The 18,137-nt window shown below is 47.3% G+C and overlaps 1 protein-coding gene across 1 annotated transcript in view; it reads left to right on the forward strand.

Annotated features, from left to right (window-relative positions):
• Window positions 1–18,137, forward strand: part of nell2a (neural EGFL like 2a) — a 183,550-nt gene that overhangs the window by 25,849 nt on the left and 139,564 nt on the right. The window contains exon 3 of the mRNA XM_056281703.1: window positions 14,146–14,296. Within this exon, the coding sequence (XP_056137678.1) occupies window positions 14,146–14,296 (151 nt within the window). The remainder of the gene's footprint in view (window positions 1–14,145; window positions 14,297–18,137) is intronic.

The following is an 18,137-nucleotide window of genomic DNA, read 5'->3' on the forward strand; positions in this document are numbered from 1 at the left end:
TCTCATCATCGGCCGCTTCTCCGGGATCGGGTCGCGGTGGCAGCGAGCTAAGTAGGGCGCTCCGGACATCTCCTCTCCCCCGGCAACGCCCTCCGGCTCCTCCTGGGGGATCCCAAGGCGTTCCCAGGCCAGCTTGGACACGTAGTCCCTCTGGTGAATTCTGGGTCTACCCCGGGGTCTCCTCCCAGTCAGACGTGTCCGGAAAACCTCCAAAGGAAGGCGCCCGGGAGGCGTCCTAATCCGACCCCCGAACCTATCATCTAGTAAACTATCGCTTCAGTTCATGTGCAGAAATTCCCCTGCAAGAACAGGCACGTGGTACAGACAGGAGGGCGACCAGAAGTGGTTGATTCAGTTAGTTACCTGTCCAACAGCAAACCAGGGACTTGGGTATCACTTGGAAAAACCTCGACCGTTTTCGGAGCTTTCCTTCTTGGGAAGGCCACGCCAATGTTCAAGCTCCCTTTCATGCCACCATCGGCCTCCAAGTTTTCTTTCGATTTCACGTTGTTGTTCTTTGTAGGCCGTCGTTGTTTTAGATACCCCCTGCGGGGTCTGCTGGTAAGGTACAGCTGTGATCCTCCATGCTTGACTCGCACCGAGCAGACAAGCAGCCTCTCTCACTTCGAATACTTCCGTTAGTTCACTTCCATGCGGCGAGCTGCGTGAACTATGAACTTACTTGCGTAGCGTGTGAATTTTGACAGGATAGTGTCTCAAATCGAACACGGCCGTGCAGAAATGACGATCACAACATTATTGTTATTATTACAGGTAGTCCCCGGGTTACGGACTCCCGTACTTACGAACCGACCTCCGTAAAGCCTGTTATTCTAAAAAATGGAGTTACACACAGGGGCGTCACGGTGGCTCAGTGGTTAGCACGGTCGCCTCACAGCAAGAAGGTCCTGGGTTCGAGCCCCGGGGTAGTCCAACCATGGGGGGGGGGTCGTGCTGGGTGGTCCTGTGTGTGGAGGTTGCATGTTCTCCCCGTGGCTGCGTGGGTTTCCTCCCACAGTCCAAAGACATGTAGGTCAGGTGGATCGGCCGTACTAAATTGCCCCTAGGAATGAATGTGTGTGTGTGTGTGTGTGTGTGTGTGTGTGTGTGTGTGTGTGTGTGTGTGTGTGTGTGTGTGTGTGTGTGTGTGTGTGTGTGCACCCTGGCGGCCTGTCCAGGGTGTCTCCCCGCCTGCCGCCCATTGACTGCTGGGATAGGCTCCAGAATCCCCGCAACCCTGACAGCAGGATAAGCGGTTCGGATAATGGATGGAGTGACACACAACGGTTCATGCCAACGAACAGACGGACTACTTTGCGTGACGCTCAAAACACCGTCAGTCCGTCAGCCCGAGGGAGAGCAACGCCGCGCCGTCGTCACCATTTTCAGTCGGGTCGCGTAAACGTTGTTGCGTGTGTTGTTTCGAGTTAAACGGGGTGAACGCACGGAAAAACACATTTTTTTGTGTTTACCCTCGGTGTCGTGGCTTCAAAGCGTAAATCTGATGTAAGTGATGGTGATGCGTTGAAGGAAAGGAAAACGATCACGACTGAAAGAAAAGTGGAAATAATAAAGGGTTCAGAGAGAGGTGAAATGCTCCTGCCGTTGTTTCACTTACCCGGTGAGGCGGGGAAGCGAGCCCCGAGCGGGCTCTCGTTTCTGGCGTCAAACGGCCGGCGTCCGCCAGTCGCGGGGGACAGTGGCAGGTGGGGAGTTTTGAAATGTAAGAAATGTTTCTTTAATCAGAGAAGGTTGAATCAGTTCATCTGGATACAATGTTTATTAACAGATACGTTTCGTCACTCAGCTAAGTGACCGCATCAGTCTAAACTGGCTGCAGGTGTCCCACCCTTATATACCCAGGGGACGCTACACCCAGTCTGTATGGGTTACCTGAGATACATAAACAGGATGTGCCATTACGGCCTATTGTTTGTATGATTAACTCAGTGACCTATAACATCTCTTAAGTTTCTGGCATCTGTTCTTAACCCGTTGGTAGGCAGCAATGAACATCACATTCAGAACACAATGGATTTTGTGGATCACTTGAGGGTCATCATTATGGAGGGGGATGAAACAATGGTCTCTTAGGATGTTAAGTCTCTCTTCACATGTGTTCCTGTTGATGAAGCAGTGGAGGTAGTCCGTATGAAATTACAAAACGACCCCACCCTTAACAATAGGACCACCCTTAACACTGACCAAGTGTGTCTGCTCCTGAAGCTGTGTCTTCAGTCCACAAACTTCCCATACAGGGGGCAGTACTATAGGCAGAGGCATGGGTGTGCTATGGGTTCCCCAGTCTCACCTGTAGTGGCCAACTTGTATATGGAGGAAGTAGAAAAGAGGGCTCTGATGGCCCATCCAGGGACACCACCTAGCCATTGGTTCAGATTTGTGGACGACACCTGGGTTAAAATTAAATCTCAGGATGTACCACATTTCACCGACCACATTAACTCTGTGGACACCACATCAAGTTCACCAGGGAGGATGTGAAAAATGACAGGTTAGCCTTCAGACTGTGAAATTGCAGTAGTACTTAAGTACTTAAGGTACTTATGGTCATCATTCCCTGGAGCACAAACTAGGAGTCATCAGGACGCTGTACCACCGAGCTGACCACGTCCCCACTGACACAGCGGCTGGGGAAGGGGGGAAATCCCACATTAAACAGGCCCTGGTTAAGTGTGGTTATCCCTAATGGACGTTCGTCAAAGCCAGGAAGACGCCCAAACAGGGCACCAGCTTATCGAAGAGAGAAGGGCAACAGCTGCCTAAGCATAAACCAGTGGTGATTCCATATGTGGTGGGCGTGTTGGAAAAACTGAGACGCCTATTTTCCAAACACCGCATCTCAGTTGCTTTCAAACCCCAAAACACGCTGTGCCAGAAGTTGGTCCTCCCCGAGGATCAGGTCCCCCGGTACAAACAGAGCAATATAGTGTACGCTGTTAAGTGCCAGGAGGATTGCTGTGACTTGTATGTCAGGGAAACTAAACAGACACTGGCCAGGAGGACGGCACAACACGGGAGGGCTAACACGTCAGACCAGGACTCTACACCATCTACAGGCCAGTGGCCACTCTTTCAGGGATGAGGATGTGCACATCCGTCACCATCTTACAATGCTGTGATTGCAACTATTCCCCAACCCTCTGTGAACGGCACACATGACCATTGAAACTCTAGTTAGTGGTCACACCCATATTTGCATATGGAACTGGTCGTTGGTGTCGGTCGTTAGGCACTGTATTGTACTGTATTGTTTATAAGGGTGGGGAAACTGCAGTCAGTTTAGACTTACTGAGCATGCATAAAGACACGTTTCTTTAATATTTTTATATCTATATACACGTTCTCACTCTCACTTATAAGTATTGTGCTTTAGTTACATTTATTATTATTACTGCATTATTATGATTACGATGTTTTAGGTAAAATATTGTAGTGTGTTCAGGTTCACTGGGGGTATAAGTGTTAGCTGTACATAGTTGGGGGAGATGTTTTGCTGTCGGGGGGGGGGCTACACTGTTGCCGAGTCAAGGTTTAGTGGGTCGGGTCTTTGGAGAGAGACAGGCGACCCGTGAGTCAGGTTTAATAGCGGTCTGTACGGCGTGGCTGTGGCCAATAACAGCCGTGAATAAAGCGATGCTCAGTTGTAAGTTCTGAAGGGTTTTATTTTTCCTAATGGAGGTGAACACTACAATGTATACTGAGACAAACCTCTTCAGTAATTGATGTTTTTTTATACCTACACCCACATTCTCTCAATGATAAATACTGTACCGTAGTTACATTCATTATTATTACTGCATTATTATGTTTACGATGTTCAGGTAAAATATATACTACATACTAAGACAAACATTTGATTAATTGACGCTAGACGTGAAGAGTAGGTAACCGTTCCGACTTACAAATTGCACATAAGAACAGACTCAAAAATGGAGCTCGTTCGTAACCCAGGGACTACCTGTCAAGTCAGTTTTATTAGGATAGCTCATTATCATATTATTATTGTTTCTTCTTCTTCCTTCTCTTTTTTACTGTTATGAGTGCACCATCCAGGTACTCATAGTGCAACGTATGTTGGCATAATTGTCGGTGTGGACGCATTTATGCACTCCAAATAGCAAGTGTGAGTAAGGCAGTAGGCGGTTTGAGACGGGCTGAAGAGACTTCCATAACGGCAGCAGCTGTAGTCACTTAGGGCAAAACTCTCCTGTTCACATGGTCCAAACATGGTGGCCTCGATGACAGGGACTGCACTATGCTGAATAAAATAACTTATTCTAGGCTATGCTTCCGTTTCCGGTGTGGGAAGATGGCGGCACGAATTCACGTTTTGCAGCGGCCTCAACGCAACACCAGTGTGGGAAGATGACGACGTGAACTTGTGTTTGCAGCGGCCTCGCACAGTGCCGTCCATGCGGTGTCTTTGCCCACGTCTGCATCTAGTTTTGTTTTGTCTTCGTTTGATGGCTGGGAGGGCTGGCACTGGATCAGCTGGGAGAGCTTGGTATGCTGTGTCCTTTGGGCCTGGGGACGGCGGTCCTGATTGGAGCTGCACCCAGGGAGGTAACACCAGGGGGTGGTCTGACGGGATGCGGAAACGCGGCAGGCTAAGCTAACTGCTAGCCCGTGCAGACTGGTGCCGATAACACCGAGGGCGGTCTGGCGGTGGCTTCACCTGGCGTTGACTGTATGTTTGATGTCGTCTTGTGGAGTGCGGGGAGGTGTGTCGAGGGTGTCTGGCTGGGAGAGCTGGCGTTGAATCGGCTGGGGTAGTCTGGTCTGCTGTGTCCATTGGGGACAAGGACCACAGCCCTGCTGGAGCTGTGCTCGAGGAGGAAACCCCAAGGGCGGTCTGACAGGACGCAGAAGCGGGGCAGGCTAAGCTAACTGCTAGCCCATGCAGACTGGTGCCGATAACACCGAGGGTGGTCTGGCGGTGGCCTCGCCTGGCGTTGACTGTATTTTTGATGTCGTCTTGTGGAGTGCGGGGAGGTGTGTCGAGGGTGTCTGGCTGGGAGAGCTGGCGTTGAATCGGCTGGGGGAGTCTGGTCTGCTGTGTCCATTGGGGACAAGGACCACAGCCCTGCCGGAGCTGTGCTCGAGGAGGAAACCCCAAGGGCGGTCTGACAGGACGCAGAAGCGGGGCAGGCTAAGCTAACTGCTAGCCCATGCAGACTGGTGCCGATAACACCGAGGGCGGTCTGGCGGTGGCCTCGCCTGGCGTTGACTGTATATTTGATGTCGTCTTGTGGAGTGCGGGGAGGTGTGTCGAGGGTGTCTGGCTGGGAGAGCTGGCGTTGAATCGGCTGGGAGAGTCTGGTCTGCTTTGTCCATTGGGGACAAGGACCAAAGCCCTGCTGGAGCTGTGCTCAAGGAGGAAACCCCAAGGGCGGTCTGACAGGACGCAGAAGCGGGGCAGGCTAAGCTAACTGCTAGCCCATGCAGACTGGTGCCGATAACACTGAGGGCGGTCAGGCGGTGGCCTCGCCTGGCGTTGACTGTATTTTTGATGTCGTCTTGTGGAGTGCGGGGAGGTGTGTCGAGGGTGTCTGGCTGGGAGAGCTGGCGTTGAATCGGCTGGGGGAGTCTGGTCTGCTGTGTCCATTGGGGACAAGGACCACAGCCCTGCCGGAGCTGTGCTCGAGGAGGAAACCCCAAGGGCGGTCTGACAGGACGCAGAAGCGGGGCAGGCTAAGCTAACCGCTAGCCCATGCAGACCGGCAGTTCTGACAGTCATCCTGGCTGGCGTTCGCTCTCTGGACAGGTGGAATTTGTGGACTGTGTTGCACTGAGTGGACTGTGTTAACTGTGCGTGGTTTTCTGCTTTGTTCTCTGCTTTTGTATGTTTTCGGTGGCGTCGTTTCTGGGAATTTTGTCTTTAGTGTCGCACTGCTGTGGGCTGGGGGAAATGCAATTTCATTTCTTTTACGTACGCAAGTACACAAAAGAAATGACAATAAATTGTTCCTGATTCTAAACCTACGAAACACTTTTCAGTCTTCACCTACAATGTGTGTAAATTATTCAAAACACATTCAATCGGTATATATTATTTTTTTGAAATACATCTGTTGTTTTTTTGGTTCAATAAATCACTTTTAAGGGAAGCCCTTATGGCGTAAAAGCACTTTTGTCGAGAAGGGGTGTGTGAGAAAAGGATTGTGGTGTTGGCAGGTGTAGCCGCTGCAGGGCACCTAGCTGCTCTAAATGCTAAACATGTAAGCCGGCGATTGGTGCAACGCTGCCAATACACCTCTGTGAGAATGCGCCGCTCGGGGTGGTTAGATAGAGGATGGGAGATTTATAACCGCACGGGGACTAGGGGTCAGACAAAGTAAAACCACATTAGGCAGTTTTAAGATTAGAGGCGAAGCGGAGGGATGGAAATCGTGGCTGGAGTGAAACCATTAAAGCGCCATGTATCCAGGAGATAAGATTAGGCTGTAGCCTAAAGCTGCGCTTCCCAGGGATGGTGTTGAGCCCGAGGCTTTATTTTATTTATTTATTTATTTTTTGGGGGAGATCTCAACTCAATTGACAGCTCTCTGTTCCTCAAGGAAGCCCCCCCACCCCCACCCGGTTGATCCGGCCACATGTAGCCTCGTAAACAACTGGGGCAGATGACAAGACAAAGGCTGTCTTGGTGGCGTTTGGGGAAACATTGCGGTGATTGGAATTTTATGTGTCCGAGCAATCGTTTTGACGCCATTTTGTGTCATCATCAGCATCTCACGCCGTCAGAGTGCTCGTTAAAAGAGCAGGTGGCCCCCCCCGTAGCCTCCTGCCAATACATAATCGACCGATGGCAGTGCCTCCCCACCCACCCCCCGCCCTCCCTCCAGCAGGGCCACATTGATTTGGCTGAAGGGGGGGGGGGGGGTAGTAGCTCAGTCTCTCATCAAGCCGAACCGTCATCCACTTGTGTTTCATGCGTGCTCTCTCTTAGAGGACGGCTTGGTATTATCGGCACAGACATCATGATCTTCGTTGGAGTGCCCGAGCAGGAATCCCACGGTTGGGATCACTTTTCTCTATCGTAGGTGTCTCCAGAAGAGTCTGCCCCGTCTGGATCAAAGGCTGGGGGAGGGGTATAGGGGGGTGTTGAGGCCCTTAGAGACCCCTGGTCTCCATCATCTACTTCCTTCAGGATGCCTCTGCTGCCAGCATCAGTATCAAAATCAGGTTTTGTTTGCCAAGTAACTACGACACTTACTGCAGAAGACACGTAGATGTAGTACATTTTTCAAGTAATACATACCCACATAGATTACATAGATAAATAGTTCACAGTATATATATATATATATATATATATATATATATATATATATATATATATATATATATATATATACACACACACACACACACACACACACACACACACACACACATCCATTATCCAAACTGCTTATCCTGCTCAGGGTCATAGGGATGCTGGAGCCCAGCAGTCATTGGGCGGCAGGCGGGGAGACACCCTGGGTAATATATACCCCAGTCTATATATATATATATATATATATATATATATATATATACACACACACACACACAAACACACACACGTCTGCCTTTACTGGTTACTATCAGACAGATTAGTGTTAGAGAAGCCGTCTAGATAAGTATCAGATAATGGCAATAAGATTTTAGGAAATGAGCGGTAGCTCGGCAGGTTTTCAATAATAAAGGGATAAATTTATGGATGTGAGAGAGGCTAGTATGACAAGGTTACAGGCGGTAGCGATACTATCTGTCTTTGCATGCAATTAGTGGTATGACCAGCTTACAATGGCAAAGTGACATGGTACGTATTATTTACAGTATGCGGTATTCTGGTGTAACTGCAAAAATTGTACATAAGAGTAAGATTTTGGCTCTTCACTCTGCAGTATTCACCCGACTCAGTCTCTTTGTGGACCCCACCCATACACCCCCGCCCCCGTCTACCCTGTTATGGCCTTGATTGAGATGTCAGTGTGAGCCCCGATCCCAGGCCAGTCCCAGTTAAACCCATCCATATTGGGATCTGGACTCACACAGACCAGCACAGCAGACCATCTGCATCTCCATTCAGTTTTGGCCTTTGTTCGTCTTCTGGCTGAGGTTGGCAGATGAGTAATCGTTCGCCATCTTTGGAAAATATATGTAAATAACAAAATCACTCCATGTGAGAACAAACATACGAAAACAAACCCGGCCAAAATAAAAGGTCTTTTGTAACGCTGATTATAATTCAATGAACCCGCTCCAAAAAAGCATCTTTAGACATGAATTATTTTCAGCGATGTCCTACATGATTATGAAAAGTGGTCACTTGGATTCAATTATTCAGTGGGTTTTTTTTTTTCCCCCATTGGTGGCAGCAGGTTATCGCCGGGCAGAGCGCTCGTGTTTTTGTCATTGGACCATCTGTCCTGCCTCAACCAATGACACTGAAATGAGAACTGTGCTGGCAAGTAAAACGAGTGCATGCAGTCACACGCCGCCTATCTGCCTGGTGAATCTAAAGCTCCTGACAATATTCCTGTTTACTCTCAAAAGACTGAAACCCCCACCCACCCCACCCCCACCCACCCAGTGGAGGTGGCAAGCCTGAAAACACATGCACGCTACATGCCCTCACCAGGAGACCAAAGCTCCCTGAGCACAGCTGTGAAACACGCTCTCTCTCGCCCCGTTTCCCGCGTCGTGCATCCTCCTCTAGGACCGCCGGGTAGCACCAGGCCTCATGGCGCCAGGCCTCATGGCGCCAGGCCTCGTGGCGCCAGGCCTCGTGGCAGGCCTTGTTAGCCATTGCAGGGTTGCTCTTTGTTTAATTGGCTGCTCCCACCAGCCAGAAGTAATGTTCGTACACCGGAGAGCCGCCACGCGAGCTTCCTGGAGCGCCAAAGTGTGCCAAGGCATCTTTGCATGCATCCCCAAGCTGGAAGTGAACTCTTTGATGTGATCACTTCTGAGAAACGTCATCATTTATTGATGCTTCCATTAAAGTAGCACAGAAGTCTGCGGAGGCTTGGGGTGGAGGTTTGGGCGCGCATGGGTGGGAGAACAGAAGCTGGCAAGCTTACGACACAGAAAACAGAAGAAAAAAAAATCAGGTGCCCCACGCCAGACCCACCCACCACCACCACCACCACCACCCACTCTCCCCCTCCCTGCCCTACCCCACTCGCTCCCTCCTCCCCTCTGTAGACCCACCCTTACATTTCTGCCCCTACACACCTCATCTAAAAACATGAAGGTCCCCTTCAGCAAATCTGGGAGAGATCGATAACATATTTGGGAAAGCAAAATGCAAGCTGCAAGCTATTTAAGTGTGTTTTTGTGTATTTGTGCATGGAACTGTGATCTGTGGGTGTGTTAAGTGGCTCATTTTAAGCCGTGTTTGAAGAAGGCTTTTAGCAACGTTTCAGGCCCTCTTAGGTTTTGAAGAACGGGACATGCTTGGCTTTGTTTCCTGAAACCTAAATTGTACATTTAGTCAAGCTGGTTTCAAAAGGTGATGTCAGCCGGATGATGAAAACAGCTTTCAGATTTAAAAAGAAAAACTAAATTGTCATGTAATATTGTTGAGGTTGGTGAATAATTCCAGGTTATTGACTGTGTTGAGATTCAAAAGCAGTCCAGCCCCTGAATGGTGGCGAGGTTTTTGGCCAAATGTTTGAACCATTCACACAGACTCAGAAAGGTTACAGTATACCATTCTAGAGTATTGCTGTAAGATTAAGATACACTTTCTCAATCCCTGTGGGGAAATTCGTCCTCTGCATTGAACCCATCCCAGCTGTGTAGCTAGGAGCAATGGGCAGCCGCAGTGAAGCGCTCGGGGACCAACTCCAGTTCTTCGTTCCTACTGCCTTGCTCAGGGGCACAGACGTGTATGTCTCTGGTGGTGGGAGGAAACCCACGCAGACCCAGGGAGAACGTGCAAACTCCACACAGAAAGGACCTGGGGTTTGAACCCGCAGCCTTCTTGCTGCGAGGCAACAGCAACCAGTTAATACTTCTGACATCATAGACAATTTACATAAGACAGAACGTGAATATAATCATCAGGAGAGGGAAAATACCATGATTTTGATAGACACGTCAATTTTCAGTGTTGTCACATGAAGTCGATAGGAGCACTTTGTAAATGTAAGAGGAAAAATGTCATTGACCTGGTCTGTTTAACTCGAGGTTCATCGCGGCTTCTATGCTGCATATCCTTTACATAGAGAGATAAGCAGATAGAGAGAGAGATTCTTTATTGCGCTACTGGAAAAAATGTGTTGCCACAGCCTGTTCGTCAAAATACAAGTTCATCTTCATTCACGTCATTATCAACGGTCACTCGTGGTTGGGTGTGACCGCCCTCCCTCTGGGTCCTCGGGTGGAGCAGAGACCGGGACAGCTCAGAAGAGTAGGGTAATTGGTTGGATACAATTGGGGAGAAAAAATCCACACAAAAAAACAAAAGTCATCTGAGGAAAAAAAGACATGACGGGTCATTACACACTGGTTCAAAACTGCCATGAAATTACAACAATCCTAGTGAAAATTCGAAGTGTAATTATGCCGTTTCAAAGATGGTTAAATACTGAGACACTGCTGCCACTACAACAACAGATCTATCCTAGTCGGACCGATGAAACGTGCGTTTGATTCGAATGATGTTGTTGTCTTTTCTGGTAATGCTGTACTTTACCTGCCTCACATACGCCTGTGCAGTTTTACCTAAAGCAGCGTTTCTCAACCCAGTCCTCATGGAACCCCTATCCTGCTGATTTTCATTGTACCCCTGCATAGGTAGCCCTGCTTGTACTTACTTGACCAATCATCTCACAGCACTTAGTTATGCAAGGTGTGCAGCATCTGACATAATTCATTGCTGATTGGTTGAATAACTACAAACAGGTACCTATTCAGGGTTGCAAAGAAAATCTGCAGGATAGGGGGTCCATGAGGACTGGGTTGGGAAACACTGACCTAAAACATGACCAATAATGTCACGAATGGGCGCACAACATGCGGAAGCCTGTTGAACATCACAGCCAAAACCACTGCTGTTACATTTTATTTTTCTTCCCTTTGCTAACTTGTGTTCATATTCTTATATATATCATTTCAGTTTAACAAACTGCCTTGCTTTTTTATGCCCATGCAGTGTGCACTTTAAGTTTCTATTCTTGACTATTATATTACACAGATTCTTAGCTGTTTTCTGATGGTCAGGGAAGACATCATCTGTGAATAGTACACATGGCCGTTGAAACTCTAATTAATGGTCATGCCCATATTTGCATATGAAACCGGTCATTGGTTTCGGTCGTTGTGCCACTGTATCGTTTATAAGGGTGAGTACACCTGCAGTCAGTTGATACTAAAGATGGCACTTAGATCAGATTAGATTAGCTTAGATTAGATTAGCCACACGACCAAGGCCAGTGGAATTTGTTTCCGGTACACATTAAATGCTGCAGCACAATTCATACATGGACAACAACAGACACTCCACATATTATTATGAACAATACAGTTAAACAATAGCAGAAACAAACATATCGCGCATAACAATTAGGTGAATGGTTGTATGCATGCCAGTGGTGTGTGAGGAGGGGACTATAGAGAGGAATTCAGAGTCCTGATGGCTAGGGGGGAAAAAACTGTTCGTGAAGCGTTTAGTCTTTGTGGACAGTGACCTGTAGCACCTCCCTGAGGGAAGGAGCTGGAAGAGGTGATGAGCAGGATGTGAGGGGTCGGAGGTGATCTTCTTTGCTCGCTTTACAGTCTGGTGAGTATGTAGAGAGTCGACTGAGGGGAGTGGGTTGCCTATGATTTTGGATGCCTTGTTGACAACCCGCTGCAGTTTTTTCCGTGTTTGACTGTCCGTGCCGCCGTACTGTACTGTAATAGAAGATGTTATGATGGACTCGATAAAGGCGGAGTAAAACAGAACGAGCAGTTGATGTTCGGTGAGTGATGATCCAGATGAACTGTTTCAACTTTGATTTTCTTACCTGGATTATTGAGCATGCATAAAGACACCTAATTGAAGACTTTGAGTTATAAAGTGAAAATAAGCATTTTGTGTCTTTGGAGTGATGTGATTGCATCCCTTCAGTTCTGAGGTCGCTACATTGGCTTCCTGTCCGTCAAAAGATTGAGTTTAAAGCTCTGCTCTTGATTTATAAAGCACTGAATGGTTTAGGGCCACAATACATTTCTGATCTTGTGCTGTGATATGAACCATCAAGACCTCTCAGATGGTCTGGGACAGGTCTGCTTTCTGTCCCCAGAGTCAAAACTAAACACGGAGAGGCTGCTTTCCGTTTTTATGCACCATATATCTGCAACAGACTCCCAGAAAACCACAGGTCTGCTGCAGCTCTCAGTTCTTTTAAATCAAGGCTGAAGACCTTCCTGTTTGCCGCCGCCTACGATTAAATAAAATGTGACACTTTTGATTATTATCACACCGTACTGTAACTCTTACTCTATTTGTTTTTAAATGTCTTTTTATTGCCTAGCATCGCTTTTCTTCGTGCCTTTCATGTTTTATGTAAAGCACGTTGAATTGCCTTGATGCTGAAATGTATTATAATTTGCCTTGTCTTTCTCAACCGACGATAATTGAGAACATGGGCCCGTTTTACTCCAGTGGTTACAGCCAAACCTTTTACAGCATCAGAAGCTCAGACCTAGTTGTTGTTTAGTGTTGTTTGACACCTGTCAATCAATCTGGGAGTGATGGCAGGGTCCAATCCTGTGTTTTGTATTTTGGTAGCGATGCAATCCTATGGTGAACATTTGAATCAAGGATTGTACGTTTAACTATCAGTGGAAGCCTCAGCACTCTAGAGTCAAGTCAATTTTATTTGTGTAGCCCATTATCACAAATTAAAATTTGCCTCGGTTGGCTTTATAGCAATACAACATCCTGTTCTTAGATCCTCACATTGGATAAGGAACAACACCCTAAAAACCCTTTAACAGGGGGAAACCTCAGGGAGAGCAACAGAGGTTTTTTTCTTGTCTCTTCTCCCGCATATGTGAATGGTGTGATGTGAGTCTTCCCTGTGTGCATGTGTAGTCTGTCCTGCTGTCAGGTCTACATGGTGATGATGGTCACGTGGCTCAGGTACTGGACTGTTCCGGTGGCGTCTGGAGACTGCTTGGCATCTTCCTCATATTCTTCATATATATATACGTATATACATATATATATCTATATAGATATTATAATTCCATTATAATTCTGTTTTCCTGGCGGCACGGTGGCGGAGTGGTTAGTGCTGTTGCCTCACAGCAAGAAGGTCCCTGGGTTCAAACCCCGGGGTTTTCCAACCTTGGGGGTCATCCCAGGACACCCTCTGTGTGGAGTTTGCATGTTCTCCCCGTGTCTGCGGTGGGTTTTCTCCGGGTGCTCCGGTTTCCCCCACCGTCAGAAAGACATGCATGTTAGGGTTAATACCCCTGTCTGTGCCCCTGCCCGAGGCATGGCAAGATGAATTGGAGTTGGTCCCCGGGTGCTGCACGGCGGCTGCCCACTGCTCCTAGCTACACAGCTAGGATGGGTTAAATGCAGAGTGTAATCCCTGAGGTTTCTCCCTATTTTTTTTCTCCTTGTTAGACGTTTTTTTTTTCAGGGAGTTGTTCCTTATCCGATGTGAGGGTCTAGGGACAGGAAGTCGTGTTGCTGTATAGCCCACTGAGGCAAATTTGTGATAATGGGCTATACAAATAAACTGACTTGACTTAACTGTGGGTACACACAGGAGCCCTGTGTCTTGAGAGCGAAGAGCTGGAGATGGACTGTACGGTTTAAGGAGATCAGACAGGTGAGATGGGGCCAGCCCATTTAGGATTTGATAAGTCAGCAGAAGCAGCTTGAAGTCTGATGTAACATGGACAGGAAGCCAATGAAGGGAGGCAAGAATTGGTGTAATGTGGTCAAATGTTCTAGATTTATTTAGGATTCTAGCTGCAGCATTTTTCTTTTTGTCTCTTCCATTGTCTGTGTCTGTGTGGTTGCACCGTTTTTGAGTCTGTTTTCTGCTGTACGGTTCAGTTTGGTGTGTTCAAGTTTGGCCGACAGGCGATGGATGAAAGTCACCTCATCCAGTCTCTCTCTCATACTTGAAGGTTCCTCCAGGGAGGTGAAGGCGCCGGCAGAGGTGTCGGAGCGAATGGTCCAGAAGCTGAGAGGGAAAAATGAGTTTACGGTGCTGGTGACCCTCAAACAGGAGCACCTCAACTCCGGCGTCATCCTTTCCATTCACCATTCTGAACAGAGGTATGAACACAGCACCAATACCCTCATAAATACTGGTGTTGCACCAAAATCTGTGTTCTTGGTAGAATTCTTTGACCCTGCCCTCAGAAAGTGCTATATCAGACGCTCCCTAGATGCTAATCTTAACCACACCAAACCCATGTCTAAAATGAACTGTGATTTAACAATGTCTAACATTATGCCTAAACTTAAACCTGGCTGAAATAGCGTGTTTTAAAAGCAGGGTCGCATAATCTGATGGGTCACAGATTTTGGCGTAACACTGGGAACTCAAGCCACAGCTCACACAATGTCACGTGAAGAACTGTGAAAACAAGGAAAACTGCCAGTGTGATCATTCAAAAACCAGGAAATGAGGGCGATGAGCCTGTACAGTTTCATTATGAAAATTGTCTACATTTTATGGGGCATGTTACGAGGAAAGGTTGCCATTATTATATGATGAGCGGGGCCTGGATGTTCTTTCCAGTATATCTGTATTTGTACATCTATGTTTTCCCCGCCGGTTCGCTGCCAACAGTCCACCGCCGATCCAAACACTGGGGCCGGCAGCCGGGGAGGGAAATGTGATGAGACACGAGCCATGGTTAGCATGCCAATGCTTTTCATTAGTTTGCTCTGGCAGAGCTGTCGGGAGATCAGAACTGCAATCTGAACGTCACTTAATGGGCTGATTGAACTGTGTGTACATTAAAGTCGGCCCCGAGAAAAGACCTCACAGGGATGTTAATAGCTTTCGCAGCCACTGATTGGCTTTCTACAGCGTTCCCGTGCTACAAAGTACCACCACACTGTTTCATTTGGAACTGAGGGTTTTTTTCAGCAGCCGGCTGAAAGTACTGGCTGGTGGATTTGTGCTACCAGAATGACTGCGCATGCATGATTGACGGAGGGAACGTTTAAGAGACGGGGTTTGTAGATAAATCAGTCCCAGTGAGTGTTTTCTTCTTCTTTTGAATACCGTCTGAAGCACACGACTCTATTTTGAATAAGTTTGTCTTTAAAAGCAGGCCTGATGACTCCATATTCCCCGGCGTTTTCCATTAGTATCGCTCTCTGCTGGATGAATACGCCGGTGCGGGGAGGCCAGGACTCTCCCAGAATACCAAATGCCCGCCAACGTGAACGCATCCAGCCTGCTCCCTCGGAACGCCGTTGTGTCCTGCTGACGTTGCATTTGACCGCCATACAGCGCCGTTAGGCTCGACTCTGTATGTGATTACAGGTTGAACTGGGAGCGCGTCTAGTAAATGTACTGCATCGAACCTGGCGATGCATTTATCCTTTACCACTGGCTAAGCTCTCGGCCTTAACGCGGTTTCGGGCCCACGAACAACTGAGTTCAACACTTTATAAACTCTGGTGAGATGTGAGGAGGCTGATGGGTGAACTGAGAGGAAGGTTTTTCCAAAGAGCAGGGCAATAATTCAGTACAGACCACTGAAGCATGCTGCAAAATTTCCCCCCAGATAAAGGATTCTGGTCCCATTGCTTCGTGAGACTAAAGGGAGAATGAATAAGGGTATAAAATGATTGCCTCGAATTATGTCCAGTGCCAACAATGACCGTTTTGTTTGAGATCTGGATTTTTTTTTAAATTTATTTCTGATTTTTCCCTTTTTCTCCCAATTTAGTGGCCAATCGATCCCTATTTTAGTTCAAACACCCACCCTCGTACTGCACGCGTTTGCCAACTGCATCTCTCCGGCCGGCAGTCTCGAAGGAGACGCCTCCCCACTTTCGTGACACTTCCGAATCCAGGCCGAACCACTGCTTTATCCGACACACACACAGAGACGCATTCATGTGACGAAAACAAGCCGACTCCGCCCCCCCCCTGAAGACAGCTTTGCCAATTACTGCTGCTTCATCGAGTCCGGCCATAGTCGGATCTGACGAGACCCAACTGCATCGACACAAACCTGATGCTACACCACCGCGGACCTGGAGATCTGGATTTAATGTGGATTTCTGTATTTGTTCAGAATCAGAATCCTTTTATTGGCCGAGTGTATTTGCACATACAAGGAATTTAGCTTAGTGGTTGTGTGCTTGTTAAACACAATAAAAAAAACAAAACAATATAAGGCAATAAAAGCAGGTGATAAAAAAGAGAAACAATGGGGCGTCTGGGTAGCATGGTGGTCTATTCCGTTGCCTACCAACACTGAGATCACCGGTTCGAATCCCCACGTTACCTCCGTCTTGGTCGGGCGTCCCCACATACACAATTGGCCGTGTCTGTGGGTGGGAAGCCGGATGTGGGTGTGTCCTGGTCGCTGCACTAGCGCCTCCTCTGGTCGGTCGGGGCGCCTTTTCAGGGGGGAGGGGGAACTGGGTTGTGGCTAGATAGGATACAGCTACCAATGGAAGTGACGCAAATTCTTGTCGGCTGGATGTCGACAAAAGATGGCGGAGCGATGCGACGAATTTGTTTCGGGGCTTGATATTATGCGTCAACCCTAACGACAAATTTCGTGAGTGTTTCCTCCTCCAATTTTTTTTTTTAAATTTCCCTCAAATGATCAATATGAAGGGAAACTTAGAAAGTAGCCGGTGTCTTCTTCTGCTGCCATGTCTACGACCACAGACGCCTTCACCTATCGCCATAGCAACGAAATCCACCCGGCGAGAGTTTTGAGAATTTGCGTCACTTCCGTTGGTAGCTGTAATCCTATCTAGCCACACCCGGGGAACTGAGGGGAATAGCGTGGTCCTCCCATGTGCTACGTCCCCCTGGTGAAACTCCTCACTGTCAGGTGAAAAGAAGCGGCTGGCGACTCCACATGTATGGGAGGAGACATGTGGTAGTCTGCAGCCCTCCCCGAATCAGCAGAGGGGGTGGAGCAGCGACCGGGACGGCTCAGAAGAGTGGGTTAATTGGCCGGATACACTTGGGGAGCAAGAGGGGGGAATCAAAAAAAAAGAGAAACAATATGTACATATATATAAAACAGAATATAAACCGAAAAGGCAAATAGAGATAATAGAAGAAAGATAGAGCCGAAAAAACAAAATTATTTAAGGTGTTGTGGTTGCAGGCAGCGAGAGAAATGGCAGCTTTGTGACACACACCTGCGCTTAATTTCTTAGCAAATATATATTTCACTTTAAATTATGCCGCTAACACGTATAGGAATTCACCCCATCATATTTCTACTGTCTTGGTTTTACATATTTAAAGGAAGAAACAACTGGTAAGTAGGAGCAGGAAATCCTATTCATTTTCTCCATAGGGGAAAAAATAATGGAACCAAAAATAAGCCCGACAACCCTTTGTCTATTAGTTCTTATTGTCTTTCTATTGTATCAGGGTGAAATTTGGATGCTGTAATATCATAATGTGAACTTTTCTTGTCTAGATTAGTATTAATTGAGAAAAATAGTTTTGGTTTGATGTTGCACTTTATAAAACAGTTCAATGTTATGGACCTCAGTTGGATTTGTGAATATGGAATATGATTGTCATCATGATATTATATTTTTTATATCGCCCAAGTAGTAGTTTCCTTTAGCAAAAGCTTTATCCGACTTGACCTACATGTAATGACACAAACGTCATCTAAGCTGTTATTATGCTATATTTGTGGTTCTCAATCAGGTCCTCAAGTTCCGACAGTAGTGCTGATTTTCTGTTCTGCCAGGTAGTTCATTCACCTGGCGTGTCATGTCCAGCCATTAAATCAGCTTTTTTTTTTTTTTTTTTAGATGTGGAACAAAAGGTGAATAGGCAACCCTTTAAATTACAGGCCATTTATGACACAGAAATAACTGAGTAACTTACGATCAAAATAGATGTAATTATTAAGAATAAAAAAATCTAATAGGTGGCACGGTGGTG

This window comes from Lampris incognitus, chromosome 6, assembly GCF_029633865.1.
Source record: "Lampris incognitus isolate fLamInc1 chromosome 6, fLamInc1.hap2, whole genome shotgun sequence".
Taxonomy (NCBI): Eukaryota; Metazoa; Chordata; class Actinopteri; order Lampriformes; family Lampridae; genus Lampris; species Lampris incognitus.